Below are 27,975 nucleotides of genomic sequence, written 5' to 3' on the forward strand. Positions count from 1 at the left end.
TGACAATGCTCTCCTCCCCTTAGCCTGGAGATGGGACCTGCCAGTCCCCAACCCCTTCACCAGGGAGCATCATGGATGGGCCTGGGAGCCCCTGGTCCTGCACCTCTGAAGGTGCAGCTGCATCTGCTGCAGACATGCGAGGTGGTCCTTCTGTGTTGTGGCCTTGTGTGCAGCCCAGAGCCTCTGCTTGTGCTGCCCGTGGACACAAAGGTTTATTTCTCAGTGAGCGAGAGCTGTAAGACTTGCAGGAGCTCTGCCTCCTCCTCCCGAAGCCTGAGCTCCTGTTCCTCTAGCTCTTTGGCAGAGAGCTCCATAGCCAGCTGCAAGTCGCTGTCAAAACGGCTTGTCTCACTTGAGACCTCAGAGCACAGACTTTCCGGGCTGCAGAGGAGGCTCTCCTGGATGGCCCTGGATAGAAAAAATGAGGGGAAAATGAAACCGTGCCTACTATCTTCAGCGTGGCAGCAGCAGCAACTACATTCCTTGACCGCTTTCCCAGTGCATGCTGTGCCAGGCACTTTCTATGCACTGTATGTGCACGAGGTCAAGCAATCCCACATCACTCTGGGGACATGGGCTGGAGATAGGGGAGAAACCTGAGACTCAGAGACATTAAGAAAACTACCCAAGATCACTCAGCTACTAAGTGCTGGGGCTGGGAACTGAACTTAAACCTATTTAATGATGCCTATGTATAGGCAAATGCTTTATAAAATCAATCTTTCTAGTTTGCCCCCTTTAAAAAAATGGAATCATTTCTGTACCTCTTGCCCAAAGTGTCATTATCCTTAAGACTATATAAACATACTGCTGAAGACATCTACATTCCCCGGAGAAGACCAGACCAATCAGAAAAACATTTACTCCGAAAAACATTACAGTTCTCCGGTGCCAATGGAAGTAGCTTAGGAACTAATCATTGACTCTCTCTTGTTCCTGGAAACTCAGCTTCCAAGAGTTGAGGGCTATCTTAACAATAACTGTCACAAGAGGAGCAGGAGAGCTCAACACTTCCTCATGCCTTGCCTGCCAGGCAGAGGCCTGTGTAAAGATCAGTTTAATCAATTAGAGTCACGTGATTCACCTCTCATATTGGTCGTCATAGACTTGTGTCTGGCTGATCCCTCCATTTGATGCTGGTCCTGAAAGTTCCTAGGAGAAACAAACATGGTAGACATGAATCTCTCTTAGCTAAGACACGGGCATCATACTGACAAGGAAATAAAAGCAGCCAGGACAAAATTTAAGATACTGGCATGCCCATTATTAACAGTGACATGTGAACAACTAATAGGGACTTGGGTTACCTCAAAAACCACACCTAAGTGTCAGGTAGTGTACAGTACATGACTGATTAATAGCCACAGCCTTCTCATACTTGATGCAAAATTAATCTATTAAAAAGAGCTACCTTGGATAATGTTCACGTGAACAAAGCAGGTCATTCTTTCAGAGCAAATTACCTGCTCTGAAAAGAGTACATAATTCCTTATTTGTCATCTTGGACTCTGGCAGTTCCCCTTTGCAAAATTTATGGTCCAACAAAGTTTATGCAGACATTGGGGCAAAAAATAAGCTCACTTACATAGGGTAAGGACACAAACTGGACTAAGAGTGATGTTCAGGGGCTAGCAGTCTCCCGGGAGGTCTCCCAAAGAGAATATATGTTATATATATGTTCTGAAGTCTAGCCCTTAGCTTAGCACCTCAAAAAACTGAATAGTTCTCTAAATGGGTTCATGGAGTGTGGGAGAGTGCTCACATTTATTCAAGATGAAGACTTAGAATAAAACCAAAAATGCCAAAAACCTAAACCTAGGGAGGGTGGAGTGTGGGTGCTATTCTCAAGCTTAACAGCCCCATGAGGGTTGAGCCTGGAGCTGCTTCACCAAGGGCAGTCGAGTGAGAAGCAGACCCCACCATAATACAGCCGGGAATCACAGGTGTTGATGGTGGAGGAGCAGGCCCTCAGCCCTGGACTGTCCGAGGCAGGTGGGGCCTAGAGAGAAAACCACATAATACAAAAGACAGCTCTTCTTACACTTGTCTTGTCCTGTCCTTAGCTCTGCTTTTAGGGAGACTTCAACATTTGAGAAATACCCCTTCCAACAGAATAAAACATTTGAGTAAACAAATAAACAAACAAACAAAAAAGTCAACTACCGTTTCATCACACACTTACTGGTCTTTCTTAGAGAGGAAGTTAGGATTAAAATCCACATACCTTACACAAATAACAGTCCAGGAAATACACAATGCTGTAAACTAGCATGATTCACAGTTTAATACTAAAAAATTTATATAGCACACTCCAAAAGATACATGATTATTAGCTACACGGGTGAACCTGAGGAAAGGAAAGACTGTCAGCAGTGATCCTGTGAAGGATGCCGACGGGGCTCCCGCAGATGCACTCACACAACAGCTTTCAGGAACGCCTCGGCGCAAGAAGAAATTTCTCAATACTGCAAATATGCTGAACTTGTTATTTAGAGTGAATTTTTTTAGGTTAGCTATAAACCTCCCAGGCCCTGCCATTTATTCTGATAAATGCACCTGGCTCCTGCTGGACTCCAGTAAACTCTGCTGGATAGCAAACTGCATGATCTCATAATCTTCATCTTGCAGGTGCATGTTCCGGCCATTGTCTTGAACATGGTAAGATTCCGGAATTTCAAACACAGATTGATTGACCTCAAAGTTTGTGACCTGGGTAGCTGAAAGGCAACACAACAGGGGATGCCCAAGTTAGTAAAGAAATTTCAACTTTTTATAATTTTAATTAAAAAAATTGATGAAAATGATTAAAATAATGGCTTGTTACTATGCAAGAAATTTTGAGGATTAATCTTGATAGAAAATGCATTGGAATGCTACTTTTTGCTTAATTTTTTTTTAGTAGTCAAATCAATGAACAAAAACAATACAGAAGACTGTAAAATCAGAAGTGAAGCTCTCTATTCCTACACCCTTTTCTCTCACTTCCAAATTCCACAGGTAACTAATGTGTACTTATGTGTCCTTTGAGGAATGTGATGTGAACACGTGAGTGGGTGTTTGTATACACAATGACATGAATGTGCCTTTTTATTTTGAAGTATAGTATACATAAAGAGTAATAAGAAATCTGTAAACTTTAAAGTGTTAATAATAAAACAAATGCCATATATCCTTCAACTAGCGTAAGACACAAAACACTATTTTACCACGATAAATGAAAATTTTGATAAATTCAGTTATGTTTCTAGACACAAGTAACTGGAAACCAGAATTAAGAAAATAAATCCACTTACAATCAGATTGGGATGCATTTACAGTTGCATCCAAAATATGAATTGGATTGAAGGCAAAGGAGCCTGAGAAAATCTGGGGTGGTGGTGATGGAAATACTCCATACCTAATTGTGGTGGTGGTTACATGTGTACATACATTTGTCATTGAACACACTAAAAATGGGAACATTTTATTGTAACATACATTGCACTTCAATAAAGTTGTTTTTTAAAAGTTACGCTACCTTTTAATACAAGTGAGGTCACACATATTCTATAAGGTCTTTCTTTATTAACTGAAACTAAATCTAACATTTTCTTTCAACACAGCTCTACTTCCAGTGATATCCCAAAGGTAAATGAAATAATTAATAAAATGACTGAATGTAATAAAGTTTTTAAGAATCACAAAACCCAAACTTTTCTTTTACCTGAATCAGTCTGGGTCCCTTCCACATTTTGAGATACAGTTTCTTCAGCAGTGCTACAGCCATTAACATTTCCAAACGTAATCCGTGCATTTAAGACATGAAACAAGGGAATTTCTAACAAAATAAAAGCTTTGTAAGTAAATTTTCCTGAGGATAATAGTAATAATGATAGGCATCATGTACTGAATGCTTACTATGCTGATGTTGTACCAAATACCTTTTATCAGCATGATTTCATTTAATTCTCAACAACCCTCCCCAATATACAGATGGCCAACTGAGATTCAGAGAGGTAAGCAACCGTCCCCAGATCACAGTAAGTGATCGAGCTAGATTCTAATGTCATGAGTACACAACAATCGAACTTCTCACGTTGTATGTATTGTATATGTTACTATGCATACTTGCGCAGACCTTAAAACATACTAATGTATGAAAGGACTTGGTGTCAAAAGATTTTTGTCTTTCCTGAAAAACTATCTACTTAAGTAACATTTGACATTAAAACAATGAATGTGTCACATTTTTATTTCTTTTCACATCTGGCAGCACCATCTGTAGTAAATAGAACTGCTGGAGGGGGAATCTTCTAATTTTGATATGTAAATGAGCTAAAATCATGACACTTCTATAAACCAAACTAACTGAAGGATAATTCTGACTTCTTCTGGTTATATTTACTATGTGCTAATTTGCCAAAAGTGCTCCAATTCTCTGAAGCACAAACACCAAAAACAAACACAAAACAAAACCTAGGCAGAACCGACAAGTGTTCCTGTGATTTCAGGGTACCTATTTTGACAGGAAATCCAGGTGGGAATTCCAGTTTGATGAAATCTCTCAGTCTTGCAAAATGAGCACTAGTTCGGGCCATTAAGTCAATGATGGGGATGACCTGCTCCACGAGTGAGAGGGGAAACTCTTCGCACATCCACAGTGTTGCTTTAAACCTGTAGGAGTCAACCGAGAAAAGACTTGAGGGAGTCTCCACCAGTCAGGGACAGCAGAATTAAGTCTGTATAGTAAGCGAGCAGCACCAGCTTCTTCACTCTGCACTCCCCCCACACTGCTGACATCTCTTCATTCAAAGCATGGGGGAGACCAGAACCACAAGGAACTCAGGACTCTGAAATGCGGCCATCAAGGGAAGTGACCCGTACTACCACCTCCCACAGCTTGAATTGTTAGTTAGCAAGCCTGAAGAAGCTGATAATCATGGAGACCATCTCATTTGCTGGAATGAAGCTTGCTAACAGGAAAAAAAAAAAAAAGACATTCTTTCATCCAATCTATAGTCTGTTTGAGAAAGGGCTAATAATAAGATGGACAATCTACTATTAGCTTTCATTAGATAATGGAATTTTAAAATTATTTCTAAAAGAGACAAAAGAGTATGACTGACATGACAACATAAAACAGCACACCTTATGAAACAAATAAGGCTTTGTAAGTTAAAAAGGGCCACCTGGGGCCTCCCCGGTGGCGCAGCGGTTGAGCGCTGGGTTGCGAAGCTGCCAGCCGCCTCTGCAGCGCCGGTTCCATCCCCGGCTGCTCCCCGGCCACCAGAGGAGGGTCCCACATGGCGCGCAGACCTCTCCTGCCGCCCGCTGCTCCCCTCAGCAGTGTACTTCGGTCCTTCTGCCTGCTCTGCTCCCCGCTCTGGCTCTGGTGAATTCTCTCACCCTCCCGCGCTTCTGACTGTACCCAGTGCTTGCATAAATAAATGAATAAATAAATAAATCTTTAAAAAAAAAAAAGGGCCACCTGAATCTCTTACTTTTGTGTTCTAATCGTCAGCTCCTTTGGCCTTCCGATGTCTCTGTCTTTCAGATCAAACTCTTCATTAAAGTACTCGTCAGGCGTGATGGCCGTGGGGTTGTTTGCAGTGGCACATTCTGTGGTGAGGTCCTGCTGAGCCAGAACTCAGGGGAATCAGAAATGCCAAACGCTGCTCACAAGTGGATGCCTATAGCCCTCAGCCTCTGAGGTGCACATGTTAACCAGCTACAGAGCAGGAAGTACTAGTCACTCACTTTTTTTTTGAATTAAGTTTCTACACAGAACAAGAAAATCTAAAAAAGTGTTAGCCTAACGATGTTGCAAGTCTTAGGGGACTTCTCTACTTCAACACATTTCTCCCCTCTTTGCATTTTTACCTCCTGATTATAAAAGAGGGAAAAGACGGAGAAAAAATTTCTGAAAGTACTTGAGATCTGGAAGACGTAGAGTCTAAAATCCAGCTCTGTCATTCTAAAGCTTGCAGTGCTGGAAAGGTCATTTCATTTTTCTGACTCACAGTGACATGCATGGTACCACCTTCATTAGTTCAATGAGGATCAGGTAAGAAAATGTTGAAGGTGCTCCATAAAATACAGTCCTGGATCCTTTTCGGGTTTCATCTTTAAGAAGAGGTCCTAGTTTATAATGGATCAAAAGCACCAGCTTCTATAATCATTGTCACTTCTCTGAAATCTTTACTTTCTTAAAGAGTCACCCATCTAATTCTCTTTCAAAAGAATATCTCCAGGGCCTCCCTGTTGGCGCAGCGGTTGAGCGCTGGGTTGCAAAGCTGCCCGCAGCCTCTGTAGCGCCGGTTCAATCCCCAGCCACTGGGCGAGGGTCCCATGTGGTGCGGAGACCTCTCCTGCCGCACCCACTGCTCCCCTCAGCAGTGTATTTCGTCAGTCTGCCTGTTGTGTTCCCTGCTCTGGCTCTGGTGAATTCTCTTACCCCGCCATGCTTCTGACTGTACCCAATGCTTGTATAAATAAATATATAAATCTTTAAAAAAAAAAAAAAAAGAATATCTCCAATTCCACCTTGAGAATACTCGAGTGTTTTCAAATGCAGTGGCCTGCTCAAGACACCTGGCACAGAAAAGTCATCTGCTTTCTTTAAACTGAAAGAGCATTGCTTCAACTTACCCCTTGAGCACCAAACTGGTGTTCCACAGTTCCCAGCAAAGATTCCAGTGGGTTCCTATCCGCTACAGAGGAGAAGAAAAGTTTAAGGTCGAATATTATCCCTTACTTGTTAACTGCACAAAATGATTCTTATATTTTATAGTCTCTGATGCAAGCTACCTGCATTAAAGGAAATCCTCTGAAGGACAGGCTAATACAAGCATCTTCAATGACCATAAACTACTTTATCCTGTACAGGGCAGTTTTTATTAGAATCTCTACACTAGATTAAACAACGGTTATAAGAACTAAAGCAGAAAAGTAAAAAGATTTTGGATTTTGGAGTTAGCCAGATAGGGATTTTCATCTCACCCTGGCATCTCATTATCCATGGTCTTGTGCCTCAGTTTCCTCATCTCTCAAACTAGAGTAAGAGCAACAGTAGAAGTGGTGCTGGAAGTTAGCAATTACTGTGTGCTCGCCACATGCCACAGGCAGCAGCCTGAAGGATACCATGCAGTAACTCATCTAATCCTTCCAACAACTCCAAAGAAGGTCTGGTGGCACCTGCATTTTCACTGCTGGGGAAACTGAGGCTTATGGGTTAGGTAACTTCACAGACACTGCCACTGGTGGAACTGGGATATGACGATCAGAACCCGAGTTCAGTCCAAATCTTTCATTATGGTAGTTTGGGCTACATCACTTATTCCAGTGATCATCTCCAATCTCCTTATCTACTTTTTCAACCCAATCCAACCATTGTTTTTTTTGTAACATGTAAACATGTTACACGAATGGCTCTAATTATGAATGGCTCATGAATGGCTTTAATTATGACTGAAGCCAACTATGGGGAAATGCCTCCAAGAATGAGTCAGACAAAGGAAATTTGTATAAAAAGGAAGTTGGAGTTAGGACAAGCATGACCAGTCCCATTAACCCCCCAAACTTAACACAGCTGACAAGGGCTCTCTAGGCTAAAAAAGGTGGAAGGTTACCTTTATATCTCTTTTTTTCTTCCTCAGTCAGATGTTCTGTCCGTATTTTGGTTATCACACTTACATTATTTACTGTGTAAACCTTGAGAGATGTGTGCAAAAGAAAACAGTGACATAGGGAATCAAAACTTGAGAAATAAGCATAGCAAGAGCAAGAATGCTGAAGCCAAAAAAAAAAAAATTACAGCAAAATAAAAATGAGAAATGGTTAACAATCATTAGGATCCTTCAGAGAAAAAAATACAAGCTATCACTGAGAAATGCATCAGCAGTTACTCTGCATCTCTGACAGTTTAAATACCGAGGAGTTAATGCAACAGGCTGTATCTTCCTACTTGCCCTTGTTGCCAAACAATCTCAAAGGAATGTCCTGCAGTTTAGGCTTCCCAGCTGGACCTCTAGTGTACTGAAGTACCCAAACCTGCATCCTGTCCTTCTACTGATCTGTGTGGATCTTATAATGGGGTAGACTTAGATAGCCATCTGTCTGCTGGGCAGAAGGGAGAGGAATGAACGCAAGGTTCTCTTCATAATATGATAGGGCAATCCAGCAAGTTACTATTTAAGAAGGACTCTGCATAAAGACAAAAAAAAAATATTTTCATAGCAGTAACAGTGTTCTGTTATTAAGTCTGCCTGAAGAATATGGGGGGTCTGGAAAATCCAATCACAGTGAATAGAGAATTAACTGCGTATGCCATACGTGGATTCCCAACGTTCAAAGTCTCAGGAAAAACACGCAGCCCTGGACTGACTGTTTCTAGATGTGTCTTGCTGAGCATGATGTAAGCTTTCTTTGCTCACTCAGAGGTCACCAGAGGATCCCGCAGCGCCTGGCTCCTTCACCATGAGCCATCAATTCCTGCTATACTGCAGAGCTAAGGAAAGGCCAGGAAACAGCTTTCCAGCTGACAAAATGCCAGATGACTCCATCAACTGTTACGACTATTTTCTAAACTCATTCATGTCACGTAAATGGGCTTATAAGCCTACTGGTTACAATGGGGCTGATTTTGAAAATGGAGACCCATCAAAGTGACTTTATATGCTTTTAAAAAAGACCCATCGGGCTATTAAAAAAACGCTGAACTAACAAGTTAAGTCCAATATTTTTTCTTTTTTTTGTTTAAGGTATTAAAGGAACTGTCACTCTCCCCAGGACCTTGAGTACTCATACTCCTTTCTCCATAGCTCTCTTTCTCTTTGGCATAACTAGAGACCTCCTCAGGACATGCTCTCCCCTTTTCTGAAAGTCAAATAAGACAAAAATCCAAGGGAGAGACATGAAACAGTTCTTATTCCCCAGAGCATCTCCAAGGCACAGATGCATACAAAAATCTGAACAGACTCCTCATTTGCAGAGAAGCTAAATAGCTATATTAAATCTTATTTTAAGAGTTTCCTTTTACCTTTGCTTCGTAACCATTAACAACTTCTGCTTTATCTGTCCTCCAGCCCCAGAATCCGGATTTAGTTCTGATAAAAAGTGAACACCACAAATTTCTACATGTACAATATGCCATTCAGATTTATCCCTGCAGCCTTTATAGTTTTTCCCCAGCTTAAGTTAGTGAAGGACACCAGGAAGTTATAGTCGTTATTGTCTACCAGGATGCTGTCCATGACAGATGGTGTAAGCATTCTCCTCCCTCCTCCCCCAGTTATTAATCAGTTTGCCTCACCCCTGGCATAGAAAGTCCCTGTTCTTTGGCTTCTTTACAAAAACTGCCAGCAGAGGTGGCAAAGATGGTGACATTTATTGGACAGCTGTCCCAAAGGAGTAAGTGAAGATAACCAGCATCTAGGGCCCCATCACAAGCTGGTATCTGGGTTGGATTTACTTGGGTCATCTTAACTGTGGGCACGGATGTCAGCGGCTCCTTCCCCTAAGTAGCCACACTTCAATCGAGGAATTTAAACAGTAAGATGCAGGCCATCCTGCACGATGGGAACTCATCACTGAGTTACTTAGAGAAGCCACGAATGCCTGCAAAATGGCTTGGGAGTCAAGCAGTTGTTCAGGTGGAAGGGATGGTAAAAGCAGTTTTTCAGCCCAGCCACTGCTCCAGCTCTGGGGAACTGCTTTTAAAGTAGCTCAGCATACCAGCGGCAGCTGCAGCTTTGGTCAAGTGCCCAACAACCCAGTGATTCAATTCAACATACTCCTGGAAAAAGTGCATTTAGCAACCAAGAGCAGCCAAGAGGCTCTGCTTCTTTTCCAAAGCAGTTCACCCTGGGAAATGCTACCACTCACAGGGGAGCCCTGCCAGCCTGCCCTTTTGTCTAGGACATCACATCCTAGCTCCACTGTGACTGCTGCACCTGGCCCTGCCTAGGGCAACAGGCCGTCTCCTGCTCTGACCTGGAGTGAGGCAGGGTGGGCTCTGACTCATTGCTAAACAGTCCCCATAAAGTCAGCAATAATTGAAAATCAAGATACTCCTTTTAGTAAACCAATACAACCCTCAGAGTTCTTGACTTTCACTAAGTCACTTGATAATTGGCCCGGGAAAGAATGGCTTTCTGCACATGGTCTATAGAGGCACCAAAGGATGACGGGGTCCACTCCACCACATCCTTTGTGAGTGCTGAGAAAACAAGGCTGCACTTTAGCTCAGTCCTCTACACCTCCATCAGCAGCCACTTCCTTCTCCATTCCCACTTTCTAATAGCAGTTTACTTCCTAAACTTAATGTCTACACCCTATTTTAAAATCAAGATTCTAGAACTTCTTGGGCCTCGATTAACTATATCCAGAGGCACTGAAGGCAACAAAATAAGCTTCCCTCTCTTGCCACTTTCATCTCTGTCTGTCCCCACTGAGCCTACCACACCACAGCAATTACTGAGCCTTCTGGAAGCTTTGATGGATCTGAGGGTGCAGGAAAGGTTTGTTTAAGGTGGGCAAACTACAATCAGAGAGCAAATACTAGCAGGCCAAAACTTCATGTGGGAAGGATATTAATTTGCAAGCACCAAGCTGCCAGGAAGAAGTCAGAAGAAAGAAATGGAACAAAATGACTGTTGTGATGTAAGAGCCACATCTTCCACATTCAATCAAATGAACACTCACACCTCCAGTAAGAAAGACATGGGCACACTTGTTCTACCAGCAAACCTCACATTCAAGAGTGGCTCAAATCCTCACGTGATGTACAAGCTCACTGATCACTTCTTTAATTCTAAGTACCACCAGAAAAGCAGCTGTCTTCTAGAAATTCTGTCTCAGCAACCGCCAGTCAGTTACAAAAGAAGGATTAGCTTGAACTGTTTGAAAGCCTAGTGACCATACAAATACAAAATGTGCCTTAGTCCCTGGTACAAATGGTACATGCTATTATTTCTCATCTACTCTCACTGGGGTATAGACAGTCACCATCACAGTCTCTTTATAAATAACACTTGACAATGACTCGAGCAACTTGGCCAGACCAGAGGGAACAGTGGCTCTTCCCATAACATCTGAGAGGCGTGGACTTCAGAGAGCCATCTCTAGATTGATTCTTTCCTCTTTCAGCTAAGGAAACAGAAACATGAGAGATTGAAACCGTGACCCAAAGCCACAGTTATTAAGTAGTCCTCAAGTGACACCCAGATCTTCCAAATCTCAGCTCTGCTGCTGGTTTTGGCCGTGAGAGCAGCCCTATCTTGCAGCTTCCCCATCTGTAGAAGTATATGCCAAAGCCTGGAAATGTCCTTCCAAAACCTTTCCAGGGGTGCCACAGTCAGTCCTTAAACCCTGCTGTCCCTGAAGACAACAGCCATCACCTGGCAAGACCGATGTGAGGAGGCTGGTGATGGGGGGTGGGGGTGTGTGTGGGGGTGTGGACCCTGCTTTTAGGAGTGTCACTACCAAATCAGCAGCAGTACCTGAACCCCACCAGGATGGCATTTGGGTTTTTCTCTTCTACCATAGCAGATACTCTAATTTCAAGCTTGGAAATTAGAAAAGGGTGCTAATATGTTTCATGTTTGATTAACAAAAAACTCTTTGTTTTACTAACAAATTTTATATTAGAAACAAAGAAGAAAAAGAGGGCAGTTAATACATCCTTCAGAAGAAAACAAAGTCTACACCCAGGATAATGATGTCCATGTTAGCTCGGGTTATGCTATGCTGCTTTGGCTTACAGAGAGTTGGATGTGACATCCTAGGCAAACACTTAGGGCTCTTATGGACTCCCTTGGGTCATGGCATTCTAGACTAGAAACACTTTAGCTACAGCTATGGCAGCCTTTGCTTCCCTTACAAAGGCCCTTGCCCCTCTGGGTGGGCCAGAGGCAGGTGACCAGAGAGGGTGTTCTCATCCAGGTTAGCCAAGGCACACACCTCTCCGAGGTTTCTTCTGGTAGAGTCTGGAATAGAACTGAACCCTTTCCAGACTCTTGCTCTAGACAATTAGGCCTCACAGGGGCGAAGAGAACCGCATCTAACCACATAAGTGTGAATTTGACTGGCCAGTATCAGTATAACTACATTTAATACTGGATCAGTTCTAGCTTCTGGACCTTCTGAGAGCCACAGTTTGGAACTAGGGAGTCTTGTGGCTCCCCAAACACCAAAACAAAAATAAAATTTAAGTAAACACCATTAGAAAGGGCCCCTAAAAGAATATGAAGACAATTCTCCAAGACTGAATCAATGTGCTATAAAAATGATATGAGTGAGGATGTCAGCTATGGTTTCTATTTAACTGCAGCTGAGGTCAACTTTAAAACCCACTAGTATTTCTTATGCCATATTAGAATAATCCCAGTCCATCTATAATTTCCAATTCATATATATGAGCCACTAGTATACTGGCAAAAGGATTAGACATTAAAATACAGAATCTAAATTCATACCTTTCAAAAGCAATATTTTTAGTATCAAGGCTGGTGTTAATGACTGGGCTTGTGAGCCGCCTCTCAACCTCCCTGCTTTTTGGCTTCATCAAGTCCAGACTGAGGCGCTCCATTTCCTGGGAAAGGTCAAAGTGTTCGGTGGTGACCACTTTGTCATCATGGTTGACTTCCATCAACTCTGCCCAATTGTCTGTTAGTGAAAACAAGGGTGTAACTGAGCACAACGCAAAAATACAAAACAAGAAAGTCTCAGTTAAAAGGCATCATCTTTCAAGTCCATCCCCAACCCCCTCAGGGGGCAATGTGATAAACCCTAAAGACTACTGAGTATCAATGACTTACCTGCACAAGGATGACCTAGCCAGTTTTCCACATCTAGGAGGCTATGGACCATCTTTCCCAAAGATACAGATGTTTAAAGTAATTTCTTTATTAACAACAAAACTCCATGTGCTTTTTTAGATATATGATTATATAATTAATATAAATGACAGAGTTAGTAATGCCATTTCTCACCCTCCATTAGGAGGGTCATGCCTGATTATGGGGGGAATGTAAAGAAATATAAGACAGAGTCTTGTACTCAAAAGGAATCTAAGACAGATACATGTCAAAGGGTAACTGTGCTGGGTGGCAAGTCACACAATCAAGACCACTCTGGAGACAAGAAATACGATATAGAGATTGAGCGCTGAATAGTTAATAAGAATAACCAAAAAAACCCAAAAACATGTTCTGGGCAGGGTAAGAAAAGGCACATAAATAAGAATGCATTCTGAAGGTAAGAAATCCCACCATCACTTAGCGTCAGCAGTGATTACTACAATGGACTCACTCACCTTCTCCCTTAAATATAAAACTACGCCTCCCTCTTATCCAGCTCATGTTCTCAAATCCCAGCAATGTGATATCGACACGCAGCTTGGCACCACTTTTCCAAATGCGACAGACATCATTCGGACATATTCTGGAAACTAAGGGCACTGCAGAAGAGAAACACACAACTGAGAAAAACCTGAGGGCCAAGCAGAAATCGGGATTCACATTTTCATGAATGGGAGTTGCAAGATGGTGACCATCATATAGAACTGGACTAGGCTCCCGTACATTTTTACATAGGAAGTTACTCTTAAAAAAATACATAAATTAAAATGGACCTTCTGTTGTATAGCTCTTATTAAAAGTACAGATGTAAGTCATGTGCAGAGAAAAACCTCTAAATGAATCTCCCAAGAGTATTCTCCATCCCCAAATGGACCCCTCGTATTGACTGCCATCAGCGCTTGAGTGTGTCCATCTGGCCTTTCTCACTCACTCGTGCTACTCCTGCCATATGGCTGTGGCCCATCATATTGTCATATTCACCATTCAAAATATCAAATGTCTAAAATATGCCACTCTTTAATAAAACCTAAAATCAGAGCAATGATTTACATTAGAAAAGAACTTATTAGTTTCCCAGAAGAATCTGAACTTCTCTTCTTTATATACTTTTTATATCATTTATGTGTTTAATTACAAATATGATTTCTTGCCTGAAAGGGAAGAAACTAGTCTGGAAAAGAAAATGACTAAAAATCTGGGAGTCAGGAGCTGCTATTAACTGATGTGCAAGAAATAAAAATACAACATCTATGAAAATGTGACTGTCAATTTGCCCTATGTAAGATTCACTTTGTTAAAAAAATAAGCTATTCCAATATTCATCTCATCTTCTTCCTTGGAGAATTTAATTTAAAAGAATTAAGCTGAAATACAGAAGGAAACAAGTAACTAGATTTTGGTAAATCTACTTACTAAAATAGTAGCCATTTAAACAGACATTAAAAAATTAATAATATAGATACAAGTCAGTCACTTATGAATATAAGTGGCAAAAGAAAGAGAAAATTATCTATATATTCTATTTGTGGGTGCTTGGGAGAAAAAGTCCTATGCATGGAGGAAAAGACTGGAAGGGAATTATCAAAGCACTAACAGTAGCTGTACTTAAATGCAGTTCAGATGAATTTCTTTTCTTATTCTCATCTACACATTTCCTAGATTAAAAAAAATTACATGTAACTTTTATTAAGGAAAAATAAACACACACACACACACACACACACACACACATATATTCAGGCTAAATAAACTTGGAAATAAAAATGAATTATTAGTCCACAGTCACTCACCCCAGCTGGTGAATTCCCATTTCATCTGCACATAGAAATCTGGAGCCTGAAGGACAAAGTTTGAAATAAATTACCCTGAGCACTATTAACTAAATATGTATATAGCAGGGGTGAATAGGATTTTGTTTTGTTTTTTTTCAAAGAGGGGAGGGTTGGGGAGAACAGAGAAAATAAGAAATATAAAATGTAAACCCATTCAGTTGTTATTATTATATTTTTCTATTCAGGTTGTTATTTTATCTTGATATAAAAATACATAGAGGGCCTTTCCGGTGGCGCAGCGGTTGAGCGCTGGGTTGTGAAGCTGCCCGCAGCCTCTGCAGCGCTGGTTCAATCCCCTGCTGCCGGCGAGGGTCCCACATGGCATGCAGACCTCTCCTGCCGCCTACTGCTCCCCTCAGCAGTGTACCTCGTCAGTCTGCCTGCCCTGCTCCCCGCTCTGGCTCTGGTGAATTCTCTCACCCTCCCGCGCTTCTGACTGTACCCAGTGCTTGTATAAATAAATAAATAAATCTTTAAAAAAATAAAAAAATAAATAAAAATACATAGAGACAGTTAATAAAGTTAACTAAAAACAAGGTTGGGGGGGCCTCCTTGGTGGCCTCAGGGCTAAGTCTCAGCACTACTACCCTGACACCCTGGGTTTGATCCCTGGCTAGGGAGCTAACTCACATGGTGCAGCAGACCTCTCCTGTCTTACCTGCTGCTTCCCTCAGCAGTGTATTTCAGTGGATCTGTCTGTTTTGCTCCCTATTCTGTCTCTCGTGAATCCTCTTACCCCTGCACCTCTGGCCTCTACCCTAGCTCTTCTATGTAAAAATAAATTTAAAAATCTTTAAAAAAACCCCAACAAAACAAGTTGGATAGGACAAGAGTTAGATCTGATTGAAGAGTTTAACCAGGTGCCTAACAGAACAGAAGGACAACCCTGGGAGGATGAGTCAAGAACAAGTCACTCAGCAGGGGTAACTGGCTAGTCTAGGCAGTGGGATTCCACATATTCTATGGGAACTTGACTGTAAAAGATTTGTGTGTTGGGAAGTGCTTCACACTTATCAGGCCACTCTGTGGAACTAAAAGAGGCTGCTAATCATCACTTCTTCAGGAAGGTGATTCTGCCCTCCAGTGTGCACAAGATCCACGCTCCCACTTCGCTCTTAAAGCTTTGAGAATTTGACTTTGGAAGTTTACCACCAGGGCATCCCTGTTTAGGATGATTTTCTCACCTACTATGAATTTGTCTAGAAGTTTCTTGGAGGACTGCTTACACAATCCAATAGTTACCATCCAAGAAAAAGAAATGTTAGAAATTCCAGATATTTTTCTGTTCCCTCCCACCCCCAAGGTTTTGCCATGGTTTTTAAAGGAGCACAGGGCAGAAAAAGCAAAAATACACCATAGAGTAAAACCAGTCAGACTTCTGGTTATTAGCAAAGACACTGTTCAAGGGGCATTGGGTAAGAAAGGTGGGATATAAGGAGAAACTGTTGAAACACCAATACTCCACAACAGCCCCCGCTGCCACCAAGCCCTTGTGGTCCTTTTGTGGGCTGTGTGGAACTTCAGGCAGAGAATACTATTCAATGCCTTTCATAACTGTGGATCAATGTAGGTGAAAAGAGAAAACACTTTACGCTGAATATTTTAAAAGAGAGGTGACTCCTGGTTAAATGATCAGGCAAGTGATGTTTTTGGTTCCCCTTACAGTGAGTTGGAGAACAATAAATTTAACATTCAAACACACATCTGTTTTTAAAACAATGCTCACAACCATTTCAAATATTTCATATTTCCATAACCATTTCATATCTTTGGCAGTGTCTCAAGAGTCATAGAGAATGATTTTTTTTAAAGGAGCATTCAGATAACAAGCAGTGGCAGTCTGACATAGCAAAGAGCTATTAATTTTTCTTAAGAAATGTGTTAGATGAAAGTAGCACAGCTGATTTTATTTAGCAAATATTTTTGAAGCTATTTTCAGAAGCTCACAGTCTATGCATAAACTGAGAATAAACAACATGAAAATTGAACCATTGGTACTTTTTTATCACCCTGGAAATGTTGCTTTCCAATATGGTTAAAAGATAAGATGGCTCTTACAGGTAACAAGGATTATCCGAAGAACGGCAACCATCATCCAAACAATGCACGAGCCTGAGTCAATTTTAAGAAAGTTTTTCAAGTGTCACAGAACCCCTACGCTAAAATTCACAAGACAGATAAATGCCCTGAAAGCTAGTAATTAAATAATCTAAGACATTGATTAGAAGTTGCAAAATGCTAATGGCTGGATGTGACAGAGAGAAGTAGCACACAAATCTTAGTCCTATCAGAGCCTGAAAATCCTCGTATAGTAACTGATGCTCATCATTGTTTCCCCAAGATGACCTATGTTCAGGATGCTACTTCTAAGAAAACAGGTGCCTAGTCAAAGTAATTGCTAGATGCCCACTTGTCCTAAGTTAAAATTTTTAAATGACACTTACAAGGTAAGCCTGCTGACCTATAAACATAACCTGTGAAAGATCTCCTACATTTAACAAGTTGGAAAGGCAAGGAATAATGTTATTTGGTACTCATATCATATTCACGATTCCTAAAGTTCTCTGGAAGGCACACAAGGATGTCAGGCTGTGTCTTCAGCTATCACATTAGCATTTAACTCAAAATGTGGCATCGCCCCATTTTCACAGATACCTCAAGAATTTTTTGGAGCAGTTCAGGGACTCCCCCAAGGGCCATCGATGTGTTGTGGTAGTCTCGATGTTGAAGAACTGTGTATACCATCTCAGGATCACCGGTGCTGACAGCCTCATGTAAAACTGGAAAATAAAAAGATAAAGTTTAATTACCTGGTATTCTCATACCCGCAGACAAATTCCAAAGCCAGTTTGAAAATATCTCTACACATCAAAGACCCACATTTTCTACAAAAGAAAGAGTCTGTACGCCCACATCTTCATTTATGACCATGACTTCTAATTGCTAGCTCTTAACTGATGAAAAGAGAACACTCCCATCTGCCCCTGTCCTGCTCTCTCCCCTCCCCCCATTTTTATCACTGGTTTATAAATCAGACAGTATCTTCAGAGAGCTGGCTTAAGCATGTGATCAGCCAGCTGTGGTGACACACAGAGCGGACAGGCAAACTTGTGCTTGTGTGTACCCTTGTTCAGTCAATGCAACATTACTGGATCAGTAATCTAGCTTGCAGAACAGTACCAAGATTTCACTGGAAAAGGCCATTTCAAGTCACACTTTCTTTTTAATTTTGCCTGTTCTGATGGGTTCACTGGAGTTACCATCACATTCCTCTGAGGAAGTCTGGCCTCCATGCTCACATATACGAGAAAGGGTTTGAGCAGAGAGCTGCTTTCTGGATAGGGAGCCACCCTCTGGGAGGCTTTTGGTGCAAGAAAACAATTTGGGCCACTGTGCTGCAGATCAGTCAGCAGCATCCCAGCTCCCATTTCCTGAGCCCTGTGTACCCCATGGGGCAAGCTCCCCACATGCCCCATTCCCAAGAGAGAAAGAGTGCTAAAATAAAGATGACTCCGAGGATGATTATTACTGGGACTGGCCTTTATTCAAAAAGATAAACTGAAGTGAAAAGCTTTATTATAAAAGTATACTTGCCTGTCCATCCCTCATGATTTTCTTTTGTAACATCTGCTTTATGCCGGAGCAAGACTCTAGCAGATTCCAAATGTCCCAAAGAAACAGCAAGATGCAGTAAGGTTCGACCTCGTGGATCCAGAGCCTCCACATTCTGTGAAGCAAACACTACCACTTATAATTGGATAGAGTACATAAAACTTGGAAATGTGCTTATGAGATAATATTATATATAAAAGGAAATTAATTACAGCACTATGTCCAATCACAAGTGCTGAAATTGAGAGAGTGAAGAAAAGTCTCTCCAAGAATAAAAGCCCAGAACGGTTTGAGCCATGTCTTGAAAAGTGGATGGGATTTGAAAGACAAGGCTTATAATGATCTGCATCAGTGCTCAGCTCTTACTCGGGGAAATCTTTGCATCTGGTTCTAGCCACTGAGGGGAGGTCAAAAACATTGGAAGCCATAGTCCTCTCCTTGAGAGCCTGAGTTGGGCTTGGTGTTTGAGTGGTAAAACCATAAAACACTGTGCAGGGCAGAAAACAGCAAAGGTGAGTCCAGCATTCACGTGAATGGGAAATCTTTGTGGGACAGAGCAGGAAAGATTTAAACCCAATCTTAATTAATAAATGGAATTTACTTAGCTGGAAAAAAATACTTAAAGCAATATATGGAAAAATGAATGCTTGCACATGGCATGGTGGAAATACAAATTTGGGGAGTGAAGAAGTTATAATTAACTGAGTTTCTTTTTTTCTAAAGTTAAGTGTTTAAAAAGGAAACACTGGCTATAGACCTTATATCTTCAAGCACAAACTTTTAACAGCATTCAAATCAAGTCTAAATAAGGCTAAGCAGGGGCCTTCAAGAGAGGTAAGCACCTCATGACATGGAACATGGGGGATTTCTCAAGCACATATCAGCATTCAAGTCTAGAACAGGAAGTACAGGATTTTAATCAAAACTGAAAGTACAGAAGATAACTTAGGTCAGGATAAAATTACATTCTTTAGCTGGATAACCACCAAATCACCACTTTCAATATAGTGTATTCAGTCCCAAGTGCCCCGAAGAGGCAGCATCTGTGGGTCCTCCAGACAATGGGCAGGTGCCATGAAGCATGTATGTGGATATATTTTTAGATAAATGTGAAAACACACACATGCCTTTTTGGTCCACTTCCCCTCAAGGGCTTTCTTCTTCATGCCAGATATGCAGACTTGGCTTTTACTCTTCCTTCCTATTCTGACTCCTTCTGGGACCTGCAGTGGATCTCCAGAGGTGAGCAGCAGATTATCTGGCGTGAACTCAGTCTGAATAGCTGGGCGCTGTCTTCTAAAGACAGCTCTGAACAGTCTTCCAAGGACAACAGCAAACTGCCATGGGAATTTTGGAATGCAAAAGCATTTTAAATGCCATAATACTTCTTAGGAAATGTGCTTTATCTTGATTTGAAAAGCTAATTGTTGTCCAGTCATCAATTGCATCCTCCATGTTCTATCCAGAACGTGCCATTTATTGGCCACAGGGAAAAAAGGTAAACAGGACTGTGGATTCATAACTACAATCCAACAGCTAATGAATACCCTGAAGTCAATTTGTTAAAATTGTGCTGGGAAGACAGAACAGTTGCTGAAGAACAACACAATGGTTGAAGGATTCTGCTAAGTGAACACACATCCTCCTGGACCAATCCCAATCCTCAGTGTCCTCTAAGGTGCTGAAGTTACCAACATGTCTCCTAGAAAGGGGCCCACATCACCTCTCAGGAATCCCTGACTTTTCCCAAGGGTATAGCTTGTGTATTTCACCAAAGAAATCCAGGTCTTATATTTCCTAGCATCTGCCAACCTGATTTTTAAAAAATATATAGTAAGGCTAAAAATTATGAACTTGAAATAATTTAGCAGGAAATAAATATTTAGCAAATTAATGGCATTCTTATACATCTATTATACAAGCCTAGTGAGATCAACTTATATGAAAGGTGCTAGGCTCAGTGCAGTGCCTAACATATAGGAGGTGCTTAGTGATATTTATCACACAAAAGGGGAAACCGCCTTTCACTCGGCAGAATGAAACTAACATCTCAGACTAAGGATGAATATTCAAGCTCTTGGGCAGTGCTGAGATATGATGTGTACAATCAAAGTCAGATATATTAGGTTGTTGACTTTTTTTCTATTTTGGACTACAGGGAAAACAGAACGTATGAGCCACACGGCAGCATGCTAGTATAGCTAATTATCTCTTCAGAGGCTCCTGTGCCTTTCTCATTTAAAAAAGATAAGGAAGAATACCTGCTATGAATCAAGAAGGACACCCTCCACGTCAAATCTATAGGCTCTTACATCCCTAGACACCAGAACTGTGAGAGAGGTGGAAGCCTACCTGGCTGGCTCTGCAGCCCACATGGGCATAGGACAGACATATATATTAATGGAATTCAAAAGGAAACTAGAAAGAGTCGTGTGGTAAGAGAAGGCATTCGGAGGGAAAAAAAAAAAAATTAATGGAACACAATTTAAAGTCCAAAAACAAATTTTTACATTTATGGTCAACTGATTTTCAATAGCGTGCCAAAATAATTCAATGGGGGAAGAACAATCTTTTCAACAAATGGCGCTTGAACAACTGGTAAGTTTTTATACACAACACATGAAATTATTGTAGCAATATATGAAAATTAGCTCCAAATTTATCATAAGCCCAAATGTAAGAGCCAAAACAAAACTCTTAGAAGCAACAAGAAGAAATAAATAAACTGTACTTTATCAGCATTTATCAGAATTGATAATTTTTATACTTCAAATGCTGTTATAAAGAAGACACAGTGGAAGAAAATATTTCCAAGTTACACATCTGATAAGGAACCAATATTCAGAATAAAAGAAGCACTCTAACTATTCAAGAATGAAAAGACAACCCAATTTTTAGAAAGACAAAGGATTTGAACAGATATTTCTCCAAAGAAGATATACAAAAAGTCAGCATGTACATGAAGAAATGCTGAACATCACTCATTAGGTAACTGCAAATCAAAACCACAATGAGATACCACTTCATAGCCACTAGAGTGGCTACAGCCGGAAAGACAGACAATAACAAGGTGTTAAAGAGAATGGAGAAACTAGAAGCCTCATACACTTTTGGTGGTAATACAAAATAGTGCGGTCACTTTGAGAAATAGTTGGAAGTTCCTCAAAAAGTTGAACATACATCCATATGATCCAGCAATTCCTCTCCTAGATGTTTATCCAAGAGAAATAAAAACATAAAATCATATGAAAACCTGAACAAAAATGTGTATAGCAACATTATTCATAATGTTACAGGACAGGGAGGGGGCACATCATTACCCCAAATATGCCTCCTCCAAATAGGGTCTGCCATCTGCCGCATCAAGACAAAACTTATACGACCTTTAATGGAGAGGAACTTTAATATAATTAGGGTGCAACAAAGAAAAGGGGAAGAATATAGTTTCCAAATCAAGCACCCGAAACTACCCATCCCCTCACGGGCAAACATCCAATCAAACAGGGTTAGCCCAAAACAGGGCCACTGAGGCCCAAAAACCTGACATAAGTGTAAAGCACCTTTGGTGGGGACCCACGGGAAAGAGGCAGAAGGGGCCCAGCACATCTGGGACAAAAGGAACAAAATCAAGATAAACACTGCCATTGTCAACCTCCCCACGGGTCTCTCACCCACATCTGTTTAAACCAGTCCAGAACCAAGAAGCAAGCGCAGTTTCTTCACATGTATCTCTGCTCCATGTGTCTCCTTCAGGTCTCCTCTGGCTCTCCATCCTGCTTCCTTCCTTCTCCAGCCTCCTCTACGGCTTCCTCTCCCTATTCATCTCTACCCTCCTTTGGGTGGGGCAAGGAACTGGAATCTCCCCATTCCCTGGAGACCACCCGTTACAATAATAGCCAAAAAGTGGGGAAAAAAACAAATGTCCATCTACTGATAAATGTATAAATAAAACGTGTAGAATGGATAAGCCATGGAATATTATTCACCCATAACAAAGGAATAAACTACTGATACCTGCCACAATGTGGATGAACCTCAAAACATCATATTGACTAAAGCACACATACATATTACACATTATATGATTCCATTTATATAAAATGTCCAGCACAGGCCAATTTATAAAGGCAGAAAGTAGATCAATGGCTGCCTGGGGCTGAAGGGATTGGGAGTGGGGAGTGACTATATCTTTTAGGGGTGATAAAAATGTGCTGGAATTTGATCATTCCAACTCAGTGAATATACTCAAAGCACAGAAAAGCATCATATAATTTACATCATATAATTTACTCTAAAGTGTGAATTCTATGATAAATGAATTATATTTCACTAGAGACTTTTTTGAAAAAACAATCACTGTATCTATGGTCTTTTTGTTTAATTTCTCTCCAGCTTTAGTTTGCTCCCTTATAAATTATAAAAGCACCTGCCTTGCAGAGCTCTTACAGGGTGAAGGCTCAACACCCAAGCCCACAGTAAACACTAAGCATTAGTTCTTACCATCAGACACTCACACAGCATGGTTTCATATGAGGTGAAATTCTTCCTAAAACGGATTCTTCCTAAATTTCATTTAGTGGGGCTTAGGTCTTCAACTAATAATGTTAGCTCAAGAGCAAGAGCTTTCAGAATATAACTGAAATGGCTTTGAAATCTGATTTTAAGTTTTTCCTTTAACTTTCTTCAGATGTGAGTTGTACCAAATTATAAATATCCGTGCCTATTAATTACCATAGTGTCCCAAAGAAGAATGTAACGAGATTTCTCTTCATATTTGCTCATTTCAGTCTACCAATTTTTCTCCATGAAAGCCTTCTTTACCAACCTGCTCTCCTCCAGAGGCCCCAAAAGCCAACCTTTGAGTAAAGGCTGCAGAGGCAGTCAGGTAGGCTTCCAGCTCTCTCCGGTGAATTATTCAATCCCTCTGGGTCTCAGAACCTGGCACTTAGTAAGTACTTCATAAACTATCACTGGTATCTCTTGGGGGGTCTCTACGAAGAGGCTGCTAAGTCTCCATTCTTGACAAAGCCAATCACTCTCACTCCTGTGTATTCTTAGTCCACTGTGGTCATCTATGGCTATGGCTCAAGCTGATTCTCCCACCCCAAGCAAGAGGGGTTTGGGGAGAAGGTATCCATAGACTAGGTTCCCTAAGCTCCCAAGGGCTAAGCCAGAACCCCTGAGGGCCGCAGGGAAGCACTCTGACCATAGGCTCTAGGTTTTTCAACCTCAATGCCAGGCCATGGCTTGTGTGTGCCCAGTGAATTCCCCCTGCCTGCCACAGACTGGGGTGAGAACCAAAGGGTGGCTCCCTGTCAGGCTCTGAGTGCTGCTGTTATCTGGATCATCCCCTTGCCTGGATTTTGGACTTTCACCTGCTGGCTTCTAACCTGGGGCTGACACAAGAGTCAGGCCACACCTGCCATCCTCCACCCTTCTGGGCCCAGGGTTTTTGTACCCTGTAAGGTGCACTGGTCTTTACATTTGTCTCCTAGGTTTTCATTCATTCTCCCAGCTTTAGGAGGAGGGTCCTAAGAAGGTGAAAGATGTTAACAGGCCTCTCCAAATGACATTATCTATAATACAAATCATTCCAACTTTACCAACCAACTTCAAAGCCCCACTGACTATTAATGATAGTAAAGGTGATGACTATTTACGATAGTAAAGAGGCACTTTATTAAGTGAGCAAATATTGAAATCTTAAAACAATCTCACAGTTGGCAAAGTTAGCAAGAAGGTGGGGTTGGGGCTGACTCACACACACTCAAACATGTACTTAGCCTCTTCATCTGGATAAACTTGATTCTTTCTGTGCTGCTGTTCCTAGAATGAAATAAAATTCTTACAGCTACCAGTGTGCCTCCTCCAAGCCTCACTCATGTGACAGAAGGAAGGAGAGAATGGACAGCAGACATACTCCCAAACAAAACATTAAGTGAAACAGTTTCATTGCTGGGTGACAATTTTTTTTTTTTCATTTTAATTAGGCAGTCAATACATATGCCTTACAGGAAAACCGAACACACATAAAAGCAGAGAAAATTCCAGGATGACTATGATAACAGCAATAACAATGGTAAATAACATGCACGTTTACCATGTGTCTGAGCTTTCAGATCTGTTCTCTGCCTTATTCTCACAAACCTGAAATGGAGGCGCAGTCCTGGAAGTCTCAACTTCCAGGTCTCCCTCAAATTAAGACAAGATTAAGTCCTGATAAGTTCATCATGAGTTGAAAATATCATTAAGTCAAAAATACATTTAGTACACCTAACCTACCAAACATCACAGCTTTGCGCAACCTACCTTAAACGTGCTCCAAACTTACATTAATCTAAGGTTGGGCAAAATCATCTAACACAAAGCCTACTTTATATTAAAGTTCTGAATATCTCAGAAGCAGGAGACACAGATAAGCATTTAGTAGACATAATGGGATGACTAACTCAGAACTTAATATCCAAGAAATGCTGTACTCCAGCATATGGGTTGTTTACTCTCATATCTGGGTGGGTGGCTAGAAACTGTGGCTCACGCCCAGCAACTGGAGAGTATTGTACCAAATACTGCCAACCCGGGAAAAGATAAAGATCCAAAGTATGTTTTTCACTGAATTCGTATTGCTTTTCTATAACTCAAACCACTACAAGTCAGAGACTATCTGTATGGAGTAAAGGTTAAGGAGACAGGATTAGGACTGAGCCTGACTTTCTGGGTTGACAACCTGGTTTGGCCATTGGCTGAGTGACTGAGCCTCTTCATCTTGGCTTTCTTATAGTAAAATGGGAATCGTAACAGCACTCACCCTGAGGATTGGTATGAGAATTAAACCTAAAATTGCACATACAACATTTCAGCACAGTGCCAACAAAATAAGCTTTCATGTTAGTCTCCCCATTTTTATAGGCAATGACACAACTCAAAAAGAGTAAATTATATACCCAAACTCACAATTTAATCAGTATTCATACTGGTAATTAAAACAACTACCTCCAAGTCATAAGAAGTAGCTGGGTCATAATCAGAGGATCTCAAAAAAATATGAGAACAAAATAATTCCTACCACCTAATTTTAATGATATCAATTAATCAATTTCTTGACCCTGAACGAAATTACATAATTTGAAGACCCAGTGAAACATGAAAACCTGATGCCCCTTACTCAAAAAAAAAAAAATTCATGAATTCCAAGACAGTAATAGCAGAGCTTCAAGTCAAACAAAAACCCCTTCAGAGTATGCCCTTTTAAGGGCTGACCCCTTCAGTGGCTAATTTTCTGGACTGAAATTGGATTACCCTGTGTTGACAGTCACACTTCCATGGTTAAGATATTCTTTATGGATATACTTCAACTATCTGCTCCTCAGAGGGAACTGGTATACTATGAAATGATTTGCAGTGATAACAAATAATAAAGTCAAAACCAAATAATTAGCAAGTATGAATCTTCTTCTTCACCTCATTGACAGTCAAAAGCAGTAAGGACCAATTTATTCCAGGAAAATCTGTTGCAAAATTAAAATTCCCTAATCATAAATGTCATAGCATTCTTCAAGGTAAGAAGCACAGAGAACTTTCAGTGGACACTTTTATCACAGCTTGCAGGAAACAAAAATAATTAAACTATGTCACATTTAAGATTATAAACCAAGATTTTGTTCTTACCCAAGAAGTTTTTCTGTAAAGAAAAACTGCACTTCATTTAAACTCTTTTCTTCACCCTCCAATGAATAGAAAAACTGCTGTTTCCAGAAATGGGTACTGAAAGTGTATAGTTCAATGATGATGAACCTCTCTAGCAAGAGTTATGTTCTGTGACTTTGCTTTTACTTTATCTCAACATTTTGCAAGAAGCTGAATAAACCCAACACTGAGGAAGTACAGATGCAAAACGCAGTAGACCAAAAAAAGAGGACTCTCTGGCCATTTTTAAAGTGTCCAAGGTTAGATTTAGACAAAGATCTAAAAGCAAAATGATGGAAGATCCCCTCTGAGTCAGGTCTGGTAACAAAAAGTGAATTAAATCAGCAGGTATACTGGAATGTCCAGTTGTGATTCGTTTACCCTGGAGGCATGATCTAATTAAGACCAATGACTCTTACAATAAAAGTTTATTCTGTCTGGATAGAGGATTTAAATGGGAAAAGAAAGGGACATTTGACTTCCAGTGGGTACTCAACAGACTTAAAAAGGAAATAAGGTGGGGTGCCATGCTCAGCAGTGACCACCAAACAGGTTGATGCTGATCTTGCTCAATTTTTGCCAAATTGTCAATTTTTCCTCTAAAATTCCTTGACAATTATATTGTCAGTTTTGAGCCATTCAAAAACCAGAGCTTTAGTACATTGAATAAAGAGACATGAACAAAAACAATTGCTTCAAATAATTACAAATCCTTATGGTAGGTAATTGCTAAGTGTGTTAACTTGTAACTTGAGGACACCAATACCTTCCAGAGTTGGGATGGCTTCAAAGCAGGGTTTCTTCAGTAAAACACTACTGACATTTTGGGTCAGATAATTCTCAGTTGTGGGGGCTGTCTTGCACATTGTACATATTGAGCAGCATTCCTGGTTTCTACCTATAGATGCCAGTAGCACCCACTTTTCACTTGCAACAACCAAAAAATATCTCCCTGCACTACCAAATTGGAAGTGGGGGTGGGGGTAAAATCACCTCCGACTGAGAACCACTGCTTTAAAGAAATGGCAATAAATAAGAGACAAGGAATCAAAGCACTTTAGAACAGGAAGTGATTTTTAAGGATCCTGTGCACCAGTAAGCCTCAAAGGTTGCTCTATGTCAGTCTCCCTAAGGTACTTGTTAACTGCAAATTCCTGAGCCTTGCCCTAGACCTATCCATATAACCAAGTACCAGGTTTGCCCGCATTGGTATGACACTCTTTCTACAAAATAGTTAAAATGGGCCAAAGACGAAAAATTCCTTGACCAAGGTCACAGGATGAGTTAGAACCTAAACCTACAAAGCCAACCAAGTCCTTCCTTACAAAAAGGTCGAGTGGGGCGAGGGGCCTGTGCTGTTTTTACATCTTTGGGAGAGGCAGTAAAATCTAATAGGTTAAGCCTGATTAGGATGCACCCTGGATGGAGCAGCCGGTTAGCGAAAAATCCTGACTTGGTATTTATGAGGTGGGCGACCTTGCGCAAGGAACATAATAACCTCTGAAAGCCTCACTTTCCTGCTGTCAAATGTCCCTACTCCCTAGGGGTGCTGGAAAGGCTAAAAGATAGAATGTATATAAGTGTCCTGGCACACAGGGTCTGGCACACAGTGTGTGCATTAGCATCATCATCATCCAGTCCACGACTGCAGAATGGAAGGGGGTCTCCCTTGCTGAGGCCTGACTGCTGGAGACAGATTAAATGAAACGAAACGACCCCCATTTCTGTCTCCCCCACTGCCGGGGGCGAACCCCGCCCCGCCCCTCACCTGGCCCCGCAGCTCCTTCTCCAGCTGCCGGTAGTCGTTGTTCCAGACCAGGAGGTGCAAGGGGAAGTGACTGCTGGCGTCGCTGGCCGAGGACATGGCGCGGAGGCCGCGGCCGGGCCCGCACTGTCCGCCTGCCAAGCCTCAGCGCCGGCGGGGTCTCGGCCGCCCGCCCTCCTGCCTGGCGCCCAGAGGAAACTAGGCGAGCGAACCAGGGGCGCAGAATGCGGCTGGGCGGCCTAGC

General features: G+C 41.4%; 1 protein-coding gene across 2 annotated transcripts; it reads right to left on the reverse strand.

Moving 5' to 3' along the window:
• Positions 1-212: 212 nt before the first annotated feature.
• On the reverse strand, positions 213-27,830 carry ANKRD13A (ankyrin repeat domain 13A; the record flags this gene model as incomplete). 2 transcript variants are annotated; one of them, XM_084253405.1, is made up of 15 exons in its annotated part: positions 213-408; positions 1,085-1,152; positions 2,557-2,717; positions 3,704-3,817; positions 4,496-4,653; positions 5,481-5,611; positions 6,628-6,689; positions 7,608-7,689; positions 9,017-9,083; positions 12,453-12,642; positions 13,292-13,435; positions 14,627-14,672; positions 17,324-17,448; positions 18,263-18,395; positions 27,735-27,830. In XM_084253405.1, the coding sequence occupies 15 exons, from the start codon at positions 27,828-27,830 to the stop codon at positions 213-215; spliced, it is 1,773 nt and encodes a 590-aa protein (XP_084109531.1). The 2 variants fall into 2 exon arrangements, with proteins under 2 accessions (XP_084109531.1, XP_084109530.1); XM_084253404.1 differs by having other exon boundaries at positions 5,481-5,614.
• Between the last annotated feature and the right edge of the window lie 145 nt (positions 27,831-27,975).

Source organism: Talpa europaea (genome assembly GCF_964194135.1).
Source record: "Talpa europaea genome assembly, chromosome: 14".
Classification (NCBI taxonomy): domain Eukaryota; kingdom Metazoa; phylum Chordata; class Mammalia; order Eulipotyphla; family Talpidae; genus Talpa; species Talpa europaea.